Source organism: Ruditapes philippinarum, unplaced genomic scaffold (assembly GCF_026571515.1).
Source record: "Ruditapes philippinarum isolate M1 unplaced genomic scaffold, ASM2657151v2 ctg3056_1_1_1_1, whole genome shotgun sequence".
NCBI classification, from domain to species: Eukaryota; Metazoa; Mollusca; class Bivalvia; order Venerida; family Veneridae; genus Ruditapes; species Ruditapes philippinarum.
Window position 1 is genome coordinate 69,377 of NW_026867339.1, and position 20,185 is coordinate 89,561.

The 20,185-nt window shown below is 32.1% G+C and overlaps 1 protein-coding gene across 1 annotated transcript; it reads right to left on the reverse strand.

Annotated features, from left to right (window-relative positions):
* Window positions 1-2,107: 2,107 nt before the first annotated feature.
* On the reverse strand, window positions 2,108-20,055 carry LOC132735773 (A disintegrin and metalloproteinase with thrombospondin motifs like). Its single transcript, XM_060722763.1, has 15 exons — window positions 19,936-20,055; window positions 16,157-16,395; window positions 15,811-15,900; window positions 15,403-15,601; window positions 13,267-13,349; window positions 12,493-12,581; window positions 10,859-10,952; window positions 8,132-8,209; window positions 6,925-7,082; window positions 5,708-5,857; window positions 4,475-4,651; window positions 3,738-3,876; window positions 3,331-3,444; window positions 2,995-3,055; window positions 2,108-2,494 (listed from the first exon to the last, which is right to left on the reverse strand). The coding sequence occupies exons 1-15, from the start codon at window positions 20,045-20,047 to the stop codon at window positions 2,220-2,222; spliced, it is 2,058 nt and encodes a 685-aa protein (XP_060578746.1). The 5' UTR covers window positions 20,048-20,055; the 3' UTR covers window positions 2,108-2,219.
* Window positions 20,056-20,185: the final 130 nt, after the last annotated feature.

Sequence of the window (20,185 nt, forward strand, 5' to 3'; positions counted from 1 at the left end):
CCTGTTAGAATGGTCGCTTCGTAAATGTAGAGACCCTGGTTCGAATGTATTTTCTGATTATCTGCTTGTTATCAAATCTGGAATATGTTAAAAATGCGCGATAAATTCAACGCTCCATCCGACAATTTTCCGAGAGTAAAGTACAATACTTCCTTCAAACCTTGATATTATGGTCTTTGTGAAGCAGGAATTATCGTCGTTCGCTTAGTTTGCCCAACACCAAAAGAAAGAAATATCATAATGTAAATTCTTTTTGTGAGTCGTAGAATGTTGTAGAAAAGCAAAGCAAACACATTTATGCAAGGATGAATGTTTTATTCTAAAATTAATATGTTACTACTAAAATTAGAATTTTAAGAAAGGCTCAGGCTCACTTTCAGCTCAGATCAGTCTAAGAATGGAACAGAAATACAACTTTTATTTTATTCAGAGTGTAATTTTTATTGTCTTTCTGAAACCTTTCCGTTTCATGTTACCAAGGAAATCTTTATAAGAGATTCGAATTTTAAGTTTTTAGGTTTTTGGACCTAAGTGAAGTATCTTTTATATAAGCTGAAGAAAAGCATTATAACGAAGTCAAGTACTACAGATAGGTGCATGTTGTTCTCAAATGTTAAAGCTTAAAATGTGCTTTAATAAGGAAAAAAGAAAACTCTTTGATGTTGAGCGAAATAGATATAACTACACTAACTAAAACACAAATTTATTCCATTTTCGTCATCCAGGTCCAATTCATAAGGGTCTTTATTCTTTAAATACCATAACCTGAAAATAAATGAGAAGAAGAAATGCTCGAAAAAAAGTTCGAAAAGCGGTTGAAAAATATGTGAGATATACGATTCACTTGCCAATAAACAAATTGATGACTTTAAGTTTTATACTTGGGAGAACTGACAATCGCGCTCGAACTAGCGTCGGTTTCAATATTTCAATTTTGCTTAGTTTTGTTTTCGTTAATTCTCCTGTTCATTTCATTCCTCCAACTGTGACATATATTTTAGAAAACAAATCACCCTTAAAGTTTGTTTTAGATTGAGAATGTTGGTTAAGTTGTACCACCAAAATGTCAATGACCATCACCTTCATTTCAATTGTTGACCGAACGCGGCCATCTAAATCAGTCTGACTTCTTGTAAAACTTTCAGGAAAAAAATGAATGTAAGAAGACATTTTATTGATCTTTATATCTTTTATTGATTATAAATTGTAATTGAAATCTGGATAATATGTCATTGTTATGCAAGCATCGTTAACATTTTTATATGTTTTGATAACATAGAGAAATAACATATGCAAGTTACTTTGGCTGAATATCATTTTTAAAGACATTTCTTGTCTATCGTGAGATTTTTACAATTTTATTGTCCTTTATTTTTGTAAAGCCTTTACCCATTTTACCCTTTGAATTATAGACTTTTTAAGAATCAAATAATGCTTTTCTGACTAATATTTATAGCCTATTGTTAAAATTCGATCACTTTAATAGACACAACTTATAATAAATGTCTACATCCATCAAGAGGGTGGACTGAGCGTTTGGTGTGATTGTTGTGGTTAGTTCTTTTGTCCTCCACCTTTAATAATTTTTCATAGACATGTTAACATTCAATTTACAGTCCGTCGGTTTTGAGACAAATAGAACTTAAATTTCTTTTTTATTTCAGTGGTGTGCCTCCTTGTTAAATCAACTGTCATACTTTAAAAAATAATATGCAACACAAAAATTTAAGTATCAAACAGAATACAGTTACATCAATTAATTTTATTATTCAAAGGTAAGAAATGTATCTCTTAATGTTTGGGTGTCTGTTTTACATGTTTGAATTTAAATTTAACAAATATTTGGCCTTTAATATTTCTTAGAAACCTAAACGTCCCAGCATTTTTGCCTTACATATTCTTTTTGCCAACATTTATTGTCCTAGATATGAATTGCAAGCAAATTGTAAGTAAACACTGAAGGTTGAAAGTTCAGTTCTATTTCAGCTTAATGTGGGACTATTCATTTGATATCCAAGCAGGATGTAACGAATAAACTATGTACGATTCGAAATGGAAAGTCTTAAATTAATATTGAAAAACTTGAAAAGGTTGACGGCTCGAAAATTTGTCGTTATACTGAGACCGAGTCATGAGTCAAAGTCACGATGTGTCGAAGTTTATATTCAAGTCTAACCAAATTCTTTTGTATTTTTGTATTGCTATTTTCATTAGCTGTCTTACAAAAAGCTCATACCAGAACAAAATAAACAGCAATTGTAATTCCATGTCGGGTCCATGCACCATTGCGAAGGCTCTGCTCCATACGCGTCTAGAAAGTAGTCGGATACTTTCTGACAACTCCATCCCTCCCAGCCATGATCTAAACAACCCGAATTTGACTCTCCTCCTGTATTTCCCGCTGTGTTGCCGTCATTACTACCATCACTAGCTTGGTTTGTATTTTCTGTTTCGGTGTCGACTTGTGTCCCACCAGTATTACTTGAACCATTCTCTTTAAGGTCATGAACATGTGTTTATATCATAAATATTGCTAATTGTTTACTGTTGAACTACTGTTACAATAAATGAAGTACCAAATTTTTGTTACACCTTGCTAACGATATATATTGTTAATTAAGATGATTATCATATAAATAAAAATGAAGAGTGTTAGGAAACCATCTATCACCTTCTGGATGATTTTACTAAGTACATGAAACAATGTTCCTCAGGTCGTCATCAGGCAGTAAAACTGGGAGGTCGCCAAATGACCCTATACAGTGTTTATTCGACGTTAAACCCGACCAAAAAGGAGTTCATAACTATTTGTACCATTACTATTTAAACTTTGAAACTATAAAAATGCATTTTCGTTAAGACGTACTAAACAATTAACGAACTTATGTTTGAAATGTGTTTAACTTATTCTGAATTAATATCTAAGCATTAAATATTTGTATGTAAATCAAAATAAGGTAATATGAATATGAGGAAAATATGTGTATAGTTTACCATAGTTTCCCCCGTCTAAGTGGGTATCAGACCTAGTCACACACTGTCCTTCAATACACCACTGTATTAATAGAAGAAATTAAACATTATAAAGAACATGTTAACCTAGAACGAACAAATATGGCGGTCAAAAAGATTCTATTTGTATAATCAAAATGTCTTGTATCCGTCCAAAGCATCTTACAAATACATCTACACATATTATTATTATGACTTCCTTATTATAACAGTACCAAAATATATAATGTAGTTGCAATGAAACGTAAAATTTTGTGAAAATTATCAAGACTTATTAAAATATATTGCAAAAAATATATTATTTTGCTAACAAACAACCTTATTCTCATAGGAAGGTCCGCAAGAGGTACCACGTGCTGCGGCGTAATACCAACAGTTTCCATTGTCTCCCGTGCATAACATCATTGTACAGATGTCCTCCGACTCGGCGTTCTATCAGATATAGATAAATAGTTTATAGCAAGATTTTGTCATGATTTAAGTGACAAGGCTTTAAACGAAGTGAGATGATTTATTTATTGTTGGATAAGAGGGGATCGAATAGAACGAACAATAAAATATAAGGTCTTTTTGAAGTGTCTTGTTTAAGAGTCTATAGGGACTAATACATATATAGGTAACATCATATTGGGATTCTAGCCAGTAACAAAATACAATGTTCCGTTTTTCAAGAAATTCTGCTCTACCTTTAAAAGTCAAGGGAAATTACAGAACAAAAATTGTACCGAGCATAGACTTGAAGACTCTCCCCTCACTAGTTTGCATTGTTCATCCGGCGTATGTAATTGTCCAGGCATCAATGACACGTGACTACTGTACTCGTTTGAATCGTAATAATCACCATGGTCCAACAGACAGTTTCCACTTGTAAATAACATAAAAACATAATTTGTTTACAGGGCAACTACTCAATGTGGAAGGTGAAAGGTCAGGATTTCTGTGATTAAAGTGTTATAGTTTGATGGTTTCATTATTTTCATTTCATAATATCAATCTTCAGACACAGACGTTTCGCCTATAGTCTCAGAAAAACTTGACAAAATAGCTACATCAATTTTATTAGATATATTTGCCTCACATTATTATTTCAAAAAAAAAATATAATGAACTTCAATACTGTTTGGTGCAGCATTTGTGCTCAAAACTTAAAATGACTTGCATATATGTAAATAAGTTGAACATATAATAAAGAAAACAATATTGTTGCAGGTGTTCAATTCAAATTGATTGAAATAAAAATTTATAATAGTAATTATTTTTGCTAAAAGGGGGCGTACCTAGGGTTTAGGTGTCTGCCTTCAAAAGAAAGGGTTCGACCCCACCATTTCACGACAGTTTCTTCATTGACCCATCGGGGTTAGTTCCAGGAAGCGGACTAAAAAGTGATTAATATAAGTTGCAAGATCTTGTTTCGCAATCGAGCTTAAATAAATATGTTTTAACCAAACTAATGAAAGCTTACGAGCCCATGTTTTCGACATAAGATTTAAAAGCGGCGACAGAACATGTGGAAAACCGCCAAGGGTTTAACGTATACGGTTGACTTGGGTAGAAACTCGTCACACTTGGAGCCATAATGTATTTATCTGAGCTTTCACAACCTGACGAAGTTCCACTTCCATCATGATTAGATCCAAGACTACAAAATTAAGTTGTCAGTAAATTGCTAATGACCTCTTGCAAATGAATATATTGTTTTCAAACAAGAGGTTGCATAACCTTAAACCGGGTAATATCATATATTTGTATTATAATACTTATTCATGATATAAAATATGAGTTGAAAAATAAAAGTGAAATTAACCCATTACTTCATATACACGCCTTTTTCACCCCCCCCCTTTCTGTTGTCTTAAATGATGAAAAAATGCCTTATTTAGGCCGCAAACACTTGTTTTTGTTTGAGAAATGTTGTTAAAAAACGTGACCTCTTTTTCGGCGCGGCCCCCCAACCAAAAGATACACCAGGGGGTTGCCAGAAGGGGGATGTGCCCCCTTCTGTTTGGGGAGTTTGAAGGCGGGCGGAGTCCCCCTCATCGCCAAGAAAATTTTGGACTTGTGAGAGGCTGTAAATGACCCCAGATTGATCATAAGGTAACATGTAACCAACGCTGAAAAGCATTTGACTCTATCTCAATCCATTGAGAAGTTGCAGCACTTTGAAATCAATTTTGATGGAAAAAATCAACGCAAAATAGTGATTTTTGGCAATTTTGAGATGTCCCCTCGTTGCCATGGTAACATAAAATTTAAGCCTGAACATGTTGTTGCAAGGGCAATGGTCCAGTCAACATTTGTGCCAAGTTTGATTAGTGTTGAAGCAGTTTTTATAGTATTATAGCAATTTGAACTTGTAACGGGAGACTTTTCAATGAAAACAGCCATTTTTCACAAAATGCTCATGAAGTAATGGGTTAATGTACTTTTCCAAATCATTATCGAATCGAAATTGAATTTATGCATGGATTAACAGCAGATTGCCTACCCAGTTGTCACATAATAATGTGAGCGTTATTAGATTTGTTCTTATTGATATCGCATGTATATCTCAAAATAAAATACGATTTGTGACAATTTGATATAGACTTTTACATCTGAATTATAATGATTTATAGATAATTTCCCTACATTTCCCTGTTATTGTTTATCAAATTTCAATATTTATGTATTATATAAATGGTATGTTATTACATACTTGTGTCCGAGTTCATGAGCTGCCACAGATACTGTGACAAAATACGAACCATCTTCATTTATGGAGGTTCTGTATGAATTACATACTCCACCGACCCATGCCTTTCCTGCAACACCGGTATTCGATGTACTGCCTGAATACAGTTCATATCTGAAAGAAATATTCCGCAACAGATGTGTTCTGTAATCACTTTGCATACCAAGCACTTGTAAATACCGCAATATAAACACTGTACACAGGAAAACCAGCATGTGACTATTCTTCACTAGACATTCGCAGTAAATACAGTATGTAATCATGGTTCACTAGACATATCCAGTAAATATAGTATGTAATCATGGTTCACTAGACATACCCAGTAAATATAGTATGTAATCATGGTTCACTAGACATACGCAGTAAATATAGTATGTAATCATGGTTCACTAGACATAAGCAGTAAGTACAGTATATAATCATGGTTCACTAGACATACGCAGTAAATATAGTATGTAATCATGGTTCACTAGACATACCCAGTAAATATAGTATGTAATCATGATTCACTAGACATACCCAGTAAATATAGTATGTAATCATGGTTCACTAGACATACGCAGTAAATATAGTATGTAATCATGGTTCACTAGACATACGCAGTAAATATAGTATGTAATCATGGTTCACTAGACATACGCAGTAAATATAGTATGTAATCATGGTTCACTAGACATACGCAGTAAATATAGTATGTAATCATGGTTCACTAGACATACGCAGTAAATATAGTATGTAATCATGGTTCACTAGACATACGCAGTAAATATAGTATGTAATCATGGTTCACTAGACATACGCAGTAAATATAGTATGTAATCATGGTTCACTAGACATACCCAGTAAATATAGTATGTAATCAATGTTCACTAGATTTATCAAGTAAATATATTATGTAATCATGGTCTACTAGATTTATCCTGTAAATACTGCAATGTGAGCATCGTTCACTAGATTTCCGCAGAAAAAACTGTAATGTGATTATTGTTCACAACAATTAGCCAATTTATAATATCATTCTTGAATACACTTAAGCAGTAAATACAGCAATGTGTAAATACAGCAATTGTTCACTAGGTTTAACCAGTAAATACAGCAATGTGTAAATATAGCAATTGTTCACTATGCTTACCTAGTAAATACAGCAATGTGTAAATACAGCAATTGTTCACTATGCTTACCCAGTAAATACAGCAATGTGATCATTATGAGGTAGGTCCTGAAGATTTGCTGACCATGATGTTAAACTGTTAATATAAACATCCGCATCGGCATGTTTAACACCGGCTAAAGTTTGAATATCGGTGGAGGGCGGTAAGGGATTTGTGCTATCTATGTTCTGAAAAATAACGTTGAATTACATGTCAGCAACTGTGAAGCACTGGATCATTTTGAACATTTTTTTTGCAAATAGCTAGGTCGAATATTTGTAAATAGACTGTATCATAAATAATTTGCATTTTGACGTTCGTCTTTAAGTTTTTGACCTAAGTCTTTAAATTAGACTTCATAAAATGAATAATTCTTCTTCACATCTTTTCATGTTGTCAAACATTTTCTTTCGTCTTGCTCTTAACTTACCATGCCTCCCAAATCATTCTTATTGTCATGAAAATGTTGAAAATGCATATTTCTGAAGTTTGATTTTTAGAAATATTTTGGGTCATCAAAAGGCATGCAAGTTTAAAAAATCATTACTTATTCCTTCTCTTTTATAATTATTAGCTTGACGCCAAAGTTCAAAGCAACTTAAATTCTAAGATGTTATTTGTTCGTATGGCTAAATGAGGTTAATATTAGCTTTGTAGGAGAAAACTGTCCCGGAGCACATTTGTCTTACGCAAGACCGGTACGTTCGCATTTGTACCACATGAGACAAATGGGACCTCAAATGTCTACCCCAAAACACTCATTTGTGTGACAAATGTGCTCCGATCAAGTTTTTTAAGGGACAAGACAGCACATTTGCCTATGTATTTACAAGGGATAAGAAAGCATATTCTCTCATGCCATTTTTTGTGCCCCCCCCCCCCCCCGGAAGTGACCTGAAAACGTTATTATAAATACAGAAAACACAGAACATTGGATAGGAGCCGGTGTACAGATGGGCATAATTATTACCATTTAAAAATGTTATGGAAAATTTGAGACAAGTGTACTTCGAGTGTCCTTTCTATCATGTGTCGAACACATCTGTCTCATTATCTATTTATCTAAAATATGAATGTTTATGAACACATCTGTCACACCTTGTGAGACAAATGTGTTCTGAGACAAATGTGCTTCTACGTAGCTGCATTTAACTGAGGAATTGTGTAAACTGTTGGAATTCTTTAACAAATATGTAAAGATTTTCTGTATAATTGTCCTAAATATCATTAAACTAACCTTGTAGAAAATGAATCCTGACAAAGTAACGTAAATGTTCATAGCTGGATCATCTATAGATTCATAACGTAGACTGATCTACAACAAATATTAAATGATATTTATATATATTCGTTTTATAATAGGATAAAAATGGGATAGAAATTAGTTTGAACTATTAAGTTTATTCCATTGTGTAAAAGTACATTTATAATACTAAACAGTACATTATTTATATACAGTAAAATCCCTACTTAAAAACCACCACGGAATTAAGACCACCCCGCTATTGAGACCATTTTTAAAAGTACGGAATTTTCTGTTCTTTATGTCAATGGTTACTTGATCCAAAATTAAGACCACCTCGCTTATCCACTTTTTAGACCATCAGATTCAGTCCTAATTCTTTGTTTTGTTCTTTATTTGAGCACACTATTGATACCACTGATTTAACGTCAACACCTACCTAGATCTTAAATTTGCTGTTGCTATCAGCTTGAATACTCCAAATTTCACAAGTTGTCAAATTTTTAGTGTCAAAAACACCGTTAATCATTGGGATATTATATGAAATAAGGTAAGGCAGTAAATTTTAGAGTGGTTAAATCTTGCTTAAAGCACATTGATTATGCAAGAACGAAGTTATTATTTGATGGGTGAATTATGTACTTCATATAATAATTAATATTGAAATTGATATTGAAATCAGAAAAAATAGAATTTGATATTATATTTCTTCCCATCAGATGTTAATTTATAACATAGTTTTATGTTGTATTTGCAGGTATATATATTGTTTGTTCATATAAGTGACTTAAATAGACCATGGTAAAAAAGTGTGTAAGCATTGATAAGAATTATCACAATTCACAATTAAGACCAGTCCGCAATTAAGACAATTTGGTCCAGTCCCGATGGTGGTCTTAATTGAGGGTTTTTACTGTATATGATTTATGATTTTAAGTAAAAAATGTTTACCTTTCTCCTGTATGTTTACCTCTTGACAATATTTTGGATTTGGTTATAGTTTTACGTCAATTGGCATTTAAATACAGCCGAGGTGATCAGAATGAACAAAAATGCTATTAGTAAAGCAAATTGAGTATGTTTTGTTTAAAGACGTTTTCGGTAGTTTTCTGTGCGCATCGTTATGCGCATCCAAGAAAGATAATCACGGATATAATTACTCTTCAAATGAAGGTAAAGTTGAATAGTATTCGGATAAGTGTTTAAATTTCGGCCATAAGCAAATAATGAGTAAATAATACAGAATAGATATTTCTAAATGTTCAAAAGGAAATTGGTTCAAAAGAATAAGAATGTCGTTTAGAAAACATCACATAAAGTATTTCTCCAAGCATTAGTACGACAGCATTGATGATAATTCTGCGCGCGTTACCCCACCCACTTGTGGTATAGTGACAAAAGTGCGTCGCGACTTGATTACTGGCAGACAACTGGGCAAAGTTTAAAATGATATATTTTAAAAGTGTTGAATAAAAAAATCAAAATTAATATCCCAGAAATGTTCAGAATTTCATTATTTTCTTTGTAAATTTCTGAATACTTGCTTACTGTTCGGGTATGTTAGTCGAGTGAAAAAAATAATATATGGCCCTAGATATGTTTTAAAAAAAATATTCAGTATCATTTACTTAATATAACATCAAAAGAAAAAGAAATTCTTATTACAACATGTTTTATAATTGACAATACATTTAGTAGAACACTGATATTTCTTAAGAAAGCGTGGTAATTTTGACAGTTGGCATATGCGGTAACCATGGAAACTGCCCGTTTACAAAAACCTAACACTTCAACATATATATTTTATTTCCATTTTTGAATCCACAATCAAATGTTACTTGATATATCAATAATGTAGAAAATTCTATAAAAGAAATTTCTTGATAGCTTTAATTTTTTACAGAAAATTTTCATGTTTATTTTTCTCATTTTTTGTTTAGTTAAAAAGCATGAAAACTCATTTTTTAGAGAAATATGTCCAAATTATCGTTTTTTTTTATACAGAACCCTAAGATAAAGCAAGCTTTGTATAAAATTATGTTTATTAAGAGTGTAATAAGCTATTTTATACATTATTATAATACAGTTTGGATATTTTGAAAATTTTGAGATATACGGTTACCATGGAAACTGCCATTTTTCAAAAAATCCAACACGCCAACATATATTTTTCTTTTTCTTTTTGAATTTGTCATTAAATTTTACACAATATAGAAAAAAAGAAAGAAAATTCTATGACACTTTTTTCAATATCTCTAATTATTCTGAGAATTCATGTATATTTTTCTCATTTTTTGTTCGGTAGAGGAACATGGAAAACTCATTTTTTAAAGAAATATGTTCAGATTATCATTTGTTTCATACAGAATCATTAGATAAGGTTATCTTTGCATAAAACAATGCTCGTTGTGTGTTTTAAGCTATCTTATACATTTTCTATTCGTTATAACACAGTTAGGCTATTTTGACAGTTTTTTCGATATACGGTTACCATGGAAACTGCCATTTTACAAGAAATCCAACACGTCAACATATATTTTTCTTTTTATTTCTTAATTCGTCATTAAATTTTACTCATCATACAAAAAATCTAGAAAATTCTATGAAAGGATTATTTTTTCATAAAACTGTAGAAAATGTCTTTAAAGACATAATATCTTTTCAGTTTAATGTGCAGTACATGATAATTGTTTTCTAGTTAGCTATGTAGAAGTTACTTACTCCATTTATAATATGAGCAAGATGCTGTCGTAGTCTTAACTCTGTGGCGTCATTTTGGTCAAGTCCATTACCACCTTGCGTCGTGTCAAAATACCTGAAACATGTTTAAGCGGTAATACATAATATTTTTACAATAAGAAAATAAACGCAGGAAGAGTAGGTAAAAGTTTTTAGCAGCTTAAAAACAGGTAAAATAAAAAAAGTAATAAAATGTTCATGTAGTTCAATGGAAAAATAAAACAACCTTACGGACAGTGACATTGCCACAACATATTATTAGAGTTGTTAACCCTTATTCTACCATATTAATTTGAGACAAGGGAATGTTCGTATCAAAAATAAAATTGAGCTGCTAATAGTATAAAGTATGGTGGCTGATTTGTGCCATTCGTGTTTTGCTCCGCGACCCCGCCAAGCAGAAAGTCGAAAATTAACAACTTAAAATGGCGAGGGCGCGCAGCGAAAACACGCTTATTTGCGATTGCATTGGGACAAAAATTTAAGAAATAAAACGGCGGGGTCGCGATACGAAAACACGCTAATTAGAGGGGTCGCGGAGCGAAGTTCAATAAATAAAACATCGCCACGCGCCCCCGTTAATTAGCGTGTTTTCGTCTTGCGACCCTGCCAAGCCAAAAGTCGATAATTAACATGTTAAATGGTGGGGGCACCGAGCGAAAACACGCTAACTCGCGAGGGCGCAGGCGAAGTTAAATAAAGGAAACTTCGCCCCGCGGGAGCGCGGAGCAAGATTTAAGAAACATAACGTTGGGGTCGCGGGACGAAAACAAGATAATTTTAGGGAGGTTTATTTATTAAATGAGCCTCTATAATTAAGCCTGGTCAGACTACATGGTTGAACAGGCTAGTCAGACCCTAACTTGTTGCAAGTGCTCATCAATTTGTGAGGCTTAATTGGGTTATTGCAAATTTCGTTCGTGTAACGTCAACAAGAGTACTAAAAGGAAAACGACAAAGCAAAACAACAACAGCTGTCGGTAGGACAGCAACGCTCGACTATTCTTAGTGCTTGAAAGAAAAAAAAAATGCTTGATACAATTACCTCTTCCTGTTTACAGGTTGGGGTAATGATGGTGAACAAGTGTGCAAAGTTTCAAAGCCATATGTCAATGGACTTTGAAAATATTTGAACTATTACAAAAACTTTAACGTAAATTCTAAGTCGAAAAAGGGGCATAATTCTGTCAAAATGCTTGATACAGTTACCTCCTCCTGTTTACAGGTTGGGGTCATGATGGTGAACAAGTGTGCAAAGTTTCAAAGCCATATGTCAATGGACATTGAAAATATTTGAACTATTACAAAAACATTAACGTAAATTCTAAGTCGAAAAAGGGGCATAATTCATTCAAAATGCTTGATACAGTTACCTCCTCCTGTTTACAGGTTGGGGTCATGATGGTGAACAAGTGTGCAAAGTTTCAAAGCCATATGTCAATGGACTTTGAAAATATTTGAACTATTACAAAAACTTTAACATAAGTGGTTACGCCGACGCGGACACCAACGCCGACGCCGACGCTCGGGTGACTACAATAGCTCTACTTATTCTTATCGAATAGTCAAGCTAAAAAAGATATTCCCTGTGCAATGACAACAATAATAAATCCTACTTATTCCACATTTCAGGGTCAACAGCCACTAAAATCTCGAGGGCATACAAGTTGTTCTGTCTCTTTCTTCTGCTTGCCATTTTCAATTTCTGTGTGCAAGATAAAATTTAACACAACTCAATCTGTATTTGTATTCAATGCATGTAAATAAAACTTGTTAGTGCCCAAGAAAATACTTATCAGCGCATGCGCATGAAATTGAAACTCGTCAAAGCATAATATGGAAACTTATCGCATGAAAATGAAACTTACCAGAAAAAGGCGATAATTTTTTAATTTTTGAATGAATTGAGTCTGAATCTAAACAAAATGCATTATCTGTAAAAACACATTTTGCAGGAATGTTACACAATTTAGTCAATTTTAACTTAATTTGATCGTAATTACTTACCGTCTTATGCATTACATCTTATTCTATTTTTTTCTACAAAAAACTTTAACTTATAGATATTTTATGCTCAAAATTGATATTTGAAAATACTGAAATTTTTTAAGGAAACGCTGTAAGAATACATAGAATCGTTTAATATGATAGTTTTTAAGAAATAACCAAGTAAACTTTGGCCAGTTTTAATGAGTACAGCTTCTAAAACATAGTTTGTGCAGTCTTTTATTCAAATTAGACAAATTCAGTTAGAATTTGCCAAATTTCAATAAATTTCTGCAATAAAAGTATTTTACGGAAAGATGAGCATTGTATATCTTATATCAATTCAAATTATGCAGATTCATTTTCAATAACACTTCGCCTTGACATTGTATCTAAACATTTACCTTTGCGATAACATTTTTCTGTCTTTCTGTAAGAAAAGACTTCAGTTCCTCTAACAACTTCTTCCGTTCTTGTAGATTTCGATCTGTAAGTCAACATTATAATGAATGGGTACTTATTTAAGTGCACATTATACATGTTATACCAACACGGTTTTTATAAACAAAGATTATATACTATATTTAGCCATTATTAACCACATATTAAGTCATCATATATCATGTATGTAGCCATCATATACCATATATTAAGCCATTATATACCATATATTTTCCATCATATACTATTTATTTAGCCATTCTATACCAAATATTTAGTCTTAATATTCCATATATCTAGTCATTATACCATGTATTAAGCCATCTTAAATTACTACTATGACGTCATTCCTTTGTTCTGACCGTACTGTATTTTTGATACAGTACAGGTACGTGTCCAATATTAATGTGTAAGGCCAATATTAATCGTGTAACACATTAATATTAGACAGTGTGCCCCGTGTAGTGAAAGAAGCTCGTATGACCACAGGGTTTTGTGGTATGACCACATTGTTTTGTGGTATGACCATAGGGTTTTGTGGAAAATTGTAAAAAAAAAGAAACCAACAATAAAAAATAAACGATTTAGTAAAATGTAACCTCTTATCACGAAGAATGATGCAACGTCATTTCGGCGCTACGCATTTTACATTATCAGCTGATAATTTTACGAACAAAAATATAATTGTTAAATTGTTATCTTGCTCATTTAACGAATTCTAATTCCAAGCCTACTGATTTTCGATTTCCAAGCTCTTGACGTGTAAGGTAGTGGAGATGATTTTAACGTGATTGTTTAATTTCTTGTCTGTTGTCCGTTTTCTTTTCTTCTTTTGAATACGTTTAGTTGACAATCATACTTGATTTGCTTTATTGTATGTACGTAATGTTTCAGTTAGGTCAACTTTTCAAATAAGTGTAATGGTCAGCCTTTCAGATAAATGCAGTAAAGAAAAATAAATTCATCTATTCAAAACAAAAGCGGGTTATGTTATATATAGAAACGATTCCAGACTCCTGTGGTATGACTCACAAATAAGAAACTATCATTTTGTTGCCCAAATATCCAAAATTCATACTTTTTACACCCCTGATTGTTGTAGTATAGTAAACAAATCATTTTAACATATACACTAAATGGTCAGTATAAATCCTTCTTAAAAGTCAGTCAATAATCCAAAATATCCGAGATGTAAAACAATTTGGAAACTTTTTATTTTCATTATTTCTTGTAAAAATCCCAAATGTAAATTGATGTATTCTGTGTACGTGTACAATGTAAGTCCAACATTTTGTGTAACTGGTATATTTTGTGTATATCATTGTGTTCATGTACATACTTGGTCATATTTCAAAACACGAAAATTTCATGCTACGGACATTCTGTTATTCAAGAGGCTACCTTTGGGGTTTAGCAAGTAAGAAAAAGATAATTGCTAAAACATTAAAATTATACATTTCTAGCACAAAAATAGATTATTTCTTATTTTGTGATAGATAATATGATATGTGATAGTAGAAGTAGTAATTTAAGTAAGATATAAGCCTCAAACTGACCAATACGCGCCTCATGAAATTCAATTTTTTACAAATTGGACGGTTTTCGGCTTATATCTACTACATATATCATATATTTCACCATCAAACCCCATGCATTTAGAAGTCATATAACAATGTATTCACATTTAATCAAATAAAATAAAATCGATAGACATATTCTCAAATACAGTTTCATTTGTCATTGTCTTTATTAAGCTTCAAGTAATGATTCCTTCCTCCGCGCTAAACTACCAAAGCATCTCCCATGGGTTCGATCCCCGGGAGATGCTTTGGTAGTTTAGCGCAGAGGAAGGTAGTCTAGTACTGGTGTAACTCTCCAGGAACGATGTTTAGGAAACTACCCGCCTATATGACTGAAATACTGTTGGGAAAAGGCGTAAAATGAAACAAACAAACAAACAAACTTTGTGAAACGGTGATTTTTTTTGTCAACAAAGATGTTAACGTTTAGAATAAAGAATTAATAAATCTTCACAGGCAGTTTTATCGACTTTAGTTTTTATTTAATGGTATGCATATTAAGTTTAAATATCTTTGTACCTGGGATTTCCAAAAAGTCAGCAGTTACAGAACTAGCAACATTTAGTTTTGGTTTGGTTTCTTCCTCTTCGCTGGGAACCAGTATATGCGGAACATCATCGGACGCTTTTCCTCTTTTCAAATGTAGAGATGGAACGCTGGGTGCATCAGGTACTGGCTTCAAATCGAAACTTCGTCCCGACACATTAAAATTGCCATACTAAAAAAAAAGATCACGTTAAAAAAATAAGAATTCTAGACAGATATTTTTTGTTGGAATTATATGTAATTATATGTTTCAGAATTGTTCTTAATATTTCTAATCATTTTTCTTTTTTATTAAACTCGTTCAATAAATTCAGTATTAAATCTTTATTTATTTATATCCTTTATGTATAAAATGAGTATTGTTTGTTTCAGAAAACATACCAATTTTCGTTGACAAGCTCCGCCTTTTTTATTTTCACATGTGACTTGGAAAACTCCGCCATTTCTCTTATCTTGGTAAAACTTTGTCCTCTGAAATATTTTGTAAAATTTATGTAAATAATATTTTGAATACGCATTTATAATCTTATTTTGATTAAAGGTGAAACAATCAATGCTTTGATAAGATGACTAATAAAAAACGGGTTTGAAATAAAACTGATTTCTTCAAACTTTTAAAAGTAATGATTTCAAAAGTAAGAGAAAACTTTCATATTTATGATGATATTTTGGAATATATAAAAAGACTTTAAAACATATCTACAAGTAATTTTGATAAGTTTTAAACCTTAATAGGTGTAGAGGTTTTCCTCACTAACTTCTGTTTACCATCAGAGGTTGGCTCGACGTCATATACAGGTGCGTTCGCATTCAGACGGAGGTTTTCTTCCAAATTAAGATGAAAGTCTGACTCATTGTTTCCACGGAGAAGTTGAAAGTTTAATTGAGATGGCAGGCCAGCTGATTCGAGGTTGCGTCTATCAATGTCTGCGTTCAAATCACGCACCCATACCTGTTCCTCAAGTGCTATATTGTGAAAGACAAATGCATTACTTCTTCCGATTTCTTGAGAATGATTAACCTAATGCTTTTACATCGTGTGTATATTTGAAAAGAAGTGTTATACATGATACGTTGATTTAAACATAAAATGATGTAAAAGTATGAAATAAAAACAAAGTGATCAGTGACAGTAGTCTTTATCAACCACGGCCTATACATGGGGTGAAATTTGTGTGTTGTGGGTGATTTTTTTATAAACTCACCAAAGTTCACTTTTACCAAATTGTGCTATTTTTTTTTAAATAACTTTTTACCTTCGTAATGTGAAATAGTTAAGAAAGCATGGTTTTAATTGTCGCGATAGGAAGATTGTGTATTTAGTTACAATGAAAAATATTTTCTTTGACATAATTCTGTTAATTTGCAATATCAGTATGCACATTTTTTCAATTGAAACACTTATTCTGTAACGCTATTAATTTTAGCGAATGTTTTATTATGTTTTAAGAAATAGATATCAATTCTGAATACATTGTTGTAGATTAATGCACGGTTCGAGTTCAAATTCATAGGAATAATGATAATCATAAAACATTTAAACAAAAACCGTACACTATTGTACTATATTGCAGGAAAAATTAATACCTATTTCCATTCTAATATGTTAATAATAAACAAAATTTACAAAAAAATTATACATTTAAACTTAAGCAAAGAAGTAAATTTCCTGGCGTCATTTGGTTTATTGACGTTATATGGTATCTGACGTCATTTGACGAGTAAGCATTCTTTATGATGTATCACAAGTCGTCACGTAAAAATCAGTACCGTCGTGCTATACCATTTTAAAGGATCGGGAAAGAGACACGGGTTTTTGAATTATTATAAGATATTTAATTTTCTGACGAAAATCATGAAGTAAATGAAAGTGGTGATCAAATTCGTAATTCAAATTTAGATAGTTATCCAAATATTTACCAGTATTGGTTTGTCAATATGAATGTAGAATAAAAGTCGTTTTGAAGAGGCACATCATTCTTTAAACCTTACTTAATATATCTTTAACATTGCAATTATTATAATTAAAAGAACATCAAACGATAATTATAGATACGTCTGAAGTAGCTCTTCACTCATTTATATTGAAGTATCGTCAAAGAAAATATTTTAAGGGTTTACATTAGACAAAGCTTCAAGTAAGCTAACATGTAAGACAATATTTTTAAACCTCTTATACTCGTTGTAATATTTGACTATTTCACATTGGTAAAAACTTAAAAAGCTCCGCGCTTTGATATGTTTAAAACAATATGCATAAATCTAGATTATTTTCAATTATCAGTCGCACGAACACTGATAATGTCATACGGGAACTTTTTCTGTGGAGGAAGATTTCAGGGTTTTTTTGTTTTGTTTTGGGTTTTACGTCACATCGACACAGTATAGGTCATATCGCGACGTTCCAGCTTTACTGGTGGAGGAAGACCTCAGGTGCCCTTCCGTGCATTATTTCAGGCACGAACGGGCACCTGAGTAGAACCACCGACGTTCCGTAAGCTAGCTGGATAGCTTCCTCACATGAAAAGATCCAAAGTCCCTGTCGGGATTCGAACCCACAGCGGTGAGGGCGAGTGATTAAGATTTCAGGTGTTCAACCGTGCATTATTATTTCAGACATGACCGGACACCTGAGTAGAACCAGCGACCTTCTGTAAGAAAGCTTATTAGCTTCCTCACAATCCTCACACACAAGAATCTCAAACGGTGACGGTCATTTAGTTTCAAGTCATGAACCAAAACCACTTGTGATGCTTTCTGACCATTCAATTATCTGAAATCTAAGACTGAGCTTAAAAATTTCCGATGTTAATTCTCACCCTGGTTATAAAATAACAACAAAGTATATTTGTTTGAAGATTTCGATATATAAATAAGTATTTGAATATTCAACTAATCATATTTTTGTAAAAAAAAAATAGAACCTTATGCATAAATTCACAAAGTAATGCCATGTGTGAAATTCTGAAATGATTGTCTGTTGCGACAAAGATTAAAAGGTCTGGTCGCAGCAAAATAAATTAAATAAAATGAAATGATTGGTAAACTTAAAATGAATTCAAGACAAAGACAGAGGTAAAAAATATATCTGCGTTGCGTCGAGAAGTTTCGAACGATTTTGAGGACGAACTGTTCTGTTATTTTACAAAATATGTCTGAAATATCAATTAATAGTTATGAATAAATTGTTAAAAATAATCAATTCTTAGTTACGTATTGTTAACTTATTTATTAAAGATAAAACTACTTGATTAAACACAAGATTGATATTTGCCTGGAATCTAGATATAGAACCACTTAATGTAATAAAAAATCAAGGCAAAAGAGAACAATCGTCACAGAATCCTTCAAAATAACCTATTGCAAATATTTATAATACGTTTTTAAATCAAACTTACTTTTTCACTCAGTTAATCTGTTTTGTACCTTAATGTTAATTGTTTTCATGAATAAGCATATCTTTTTACTGTTGTGTAAAAAAATATTTCCGTTGCGCCCGTAAGGTCATTTTTAATGCGTTTATTTAAGGTCGCCGCCGGAAAGCCCATATGGGCGACCGTACACTCAAGTCGGGCCATCCTAGAGCGTCCCGCCGAGATTTTTACGTCGATTTTTTTCCAGCCATATATCTACCTCAGTCTGACCAATACGTCCGTAAACTGGCATATTGCCCTCAAGGCCATGTTTATTTGTTGAATGATAAAAAGAATATGGTATTCGAATATGGCAGTATTTAAACGTTTATTTTAAATCCTTAAAGTTTTTTATTAGAAAATTGGAAAATCGTGTTATTTTGTATAAACAAACAAACAAACAAACAAACAAACAAACAAACAAAAATACACTAAGAAAGACTACAATCGTCTTCATTGCTAAGTAGACGAGCCGCGGCGTGCATACGGCGTCTAATAACTGTATATTATTTCCGCTTTGAAAAATAGATATGAAAAATTATGTCAGTTGAGTTCATAATAAAATAAGTCATCGGAGGGTAGAGGAAAATAATTCATGGAAACATTAAGTTGTCGTCATTATTATTATGCTTCTTTTGCACCAAAAACAAGTTTTTTTCATTATGCATATTATTTCTAAAATAAATAGACGATTCCCTTCAATTATGCCTCAGAAATGTTTTCATTTTCATTTCTCAAAAGCGTTTTATTTCCAGTTCATATTCATTACCATGTTTGCAATTTTCACGGAAACAAATATTTTAAAATCATTTTAATTTAAAAAATAAATAAACTACAAAATTTCATTTCTGCTAAATTTGTTCTTTTTTCATAATCATTGGAATTTTTTTTTCAATCAGCGCATTTTTTTAAAATACAAATTGGGAAAATAAGAATTGATAATGTTTTACTTTTAAATCGTCACCAATAAAACCATCTTTATAAAATAACGTAAATTCCAAGGCTGTTTTTTTTTTTCAAGTTGATTCTCCCGAGACATTTGTAATGTTTTACATCAAAAGAAATAGAAATTTGATTAGATATCACAACTTACCAGAAACATTTGATGCGGCAACGATAACCACAGACAATATCAAAATCCCTAACATGATTTCTGGTGACATCTTAGTAAGGTGTTTGGAGTAACTACGGATCTGTCTTCTCATTAAATACCTTTCTTGATGTTTGAAGAGAAAGATTAATTATAAGCCATATTTTAGAACATATTTTTCCTAATTGCAAATGGATCGTGCGTCGGTATTGTTTATTTTAAACCTGTTATCGGATCTAAAATGAAGGTGCTA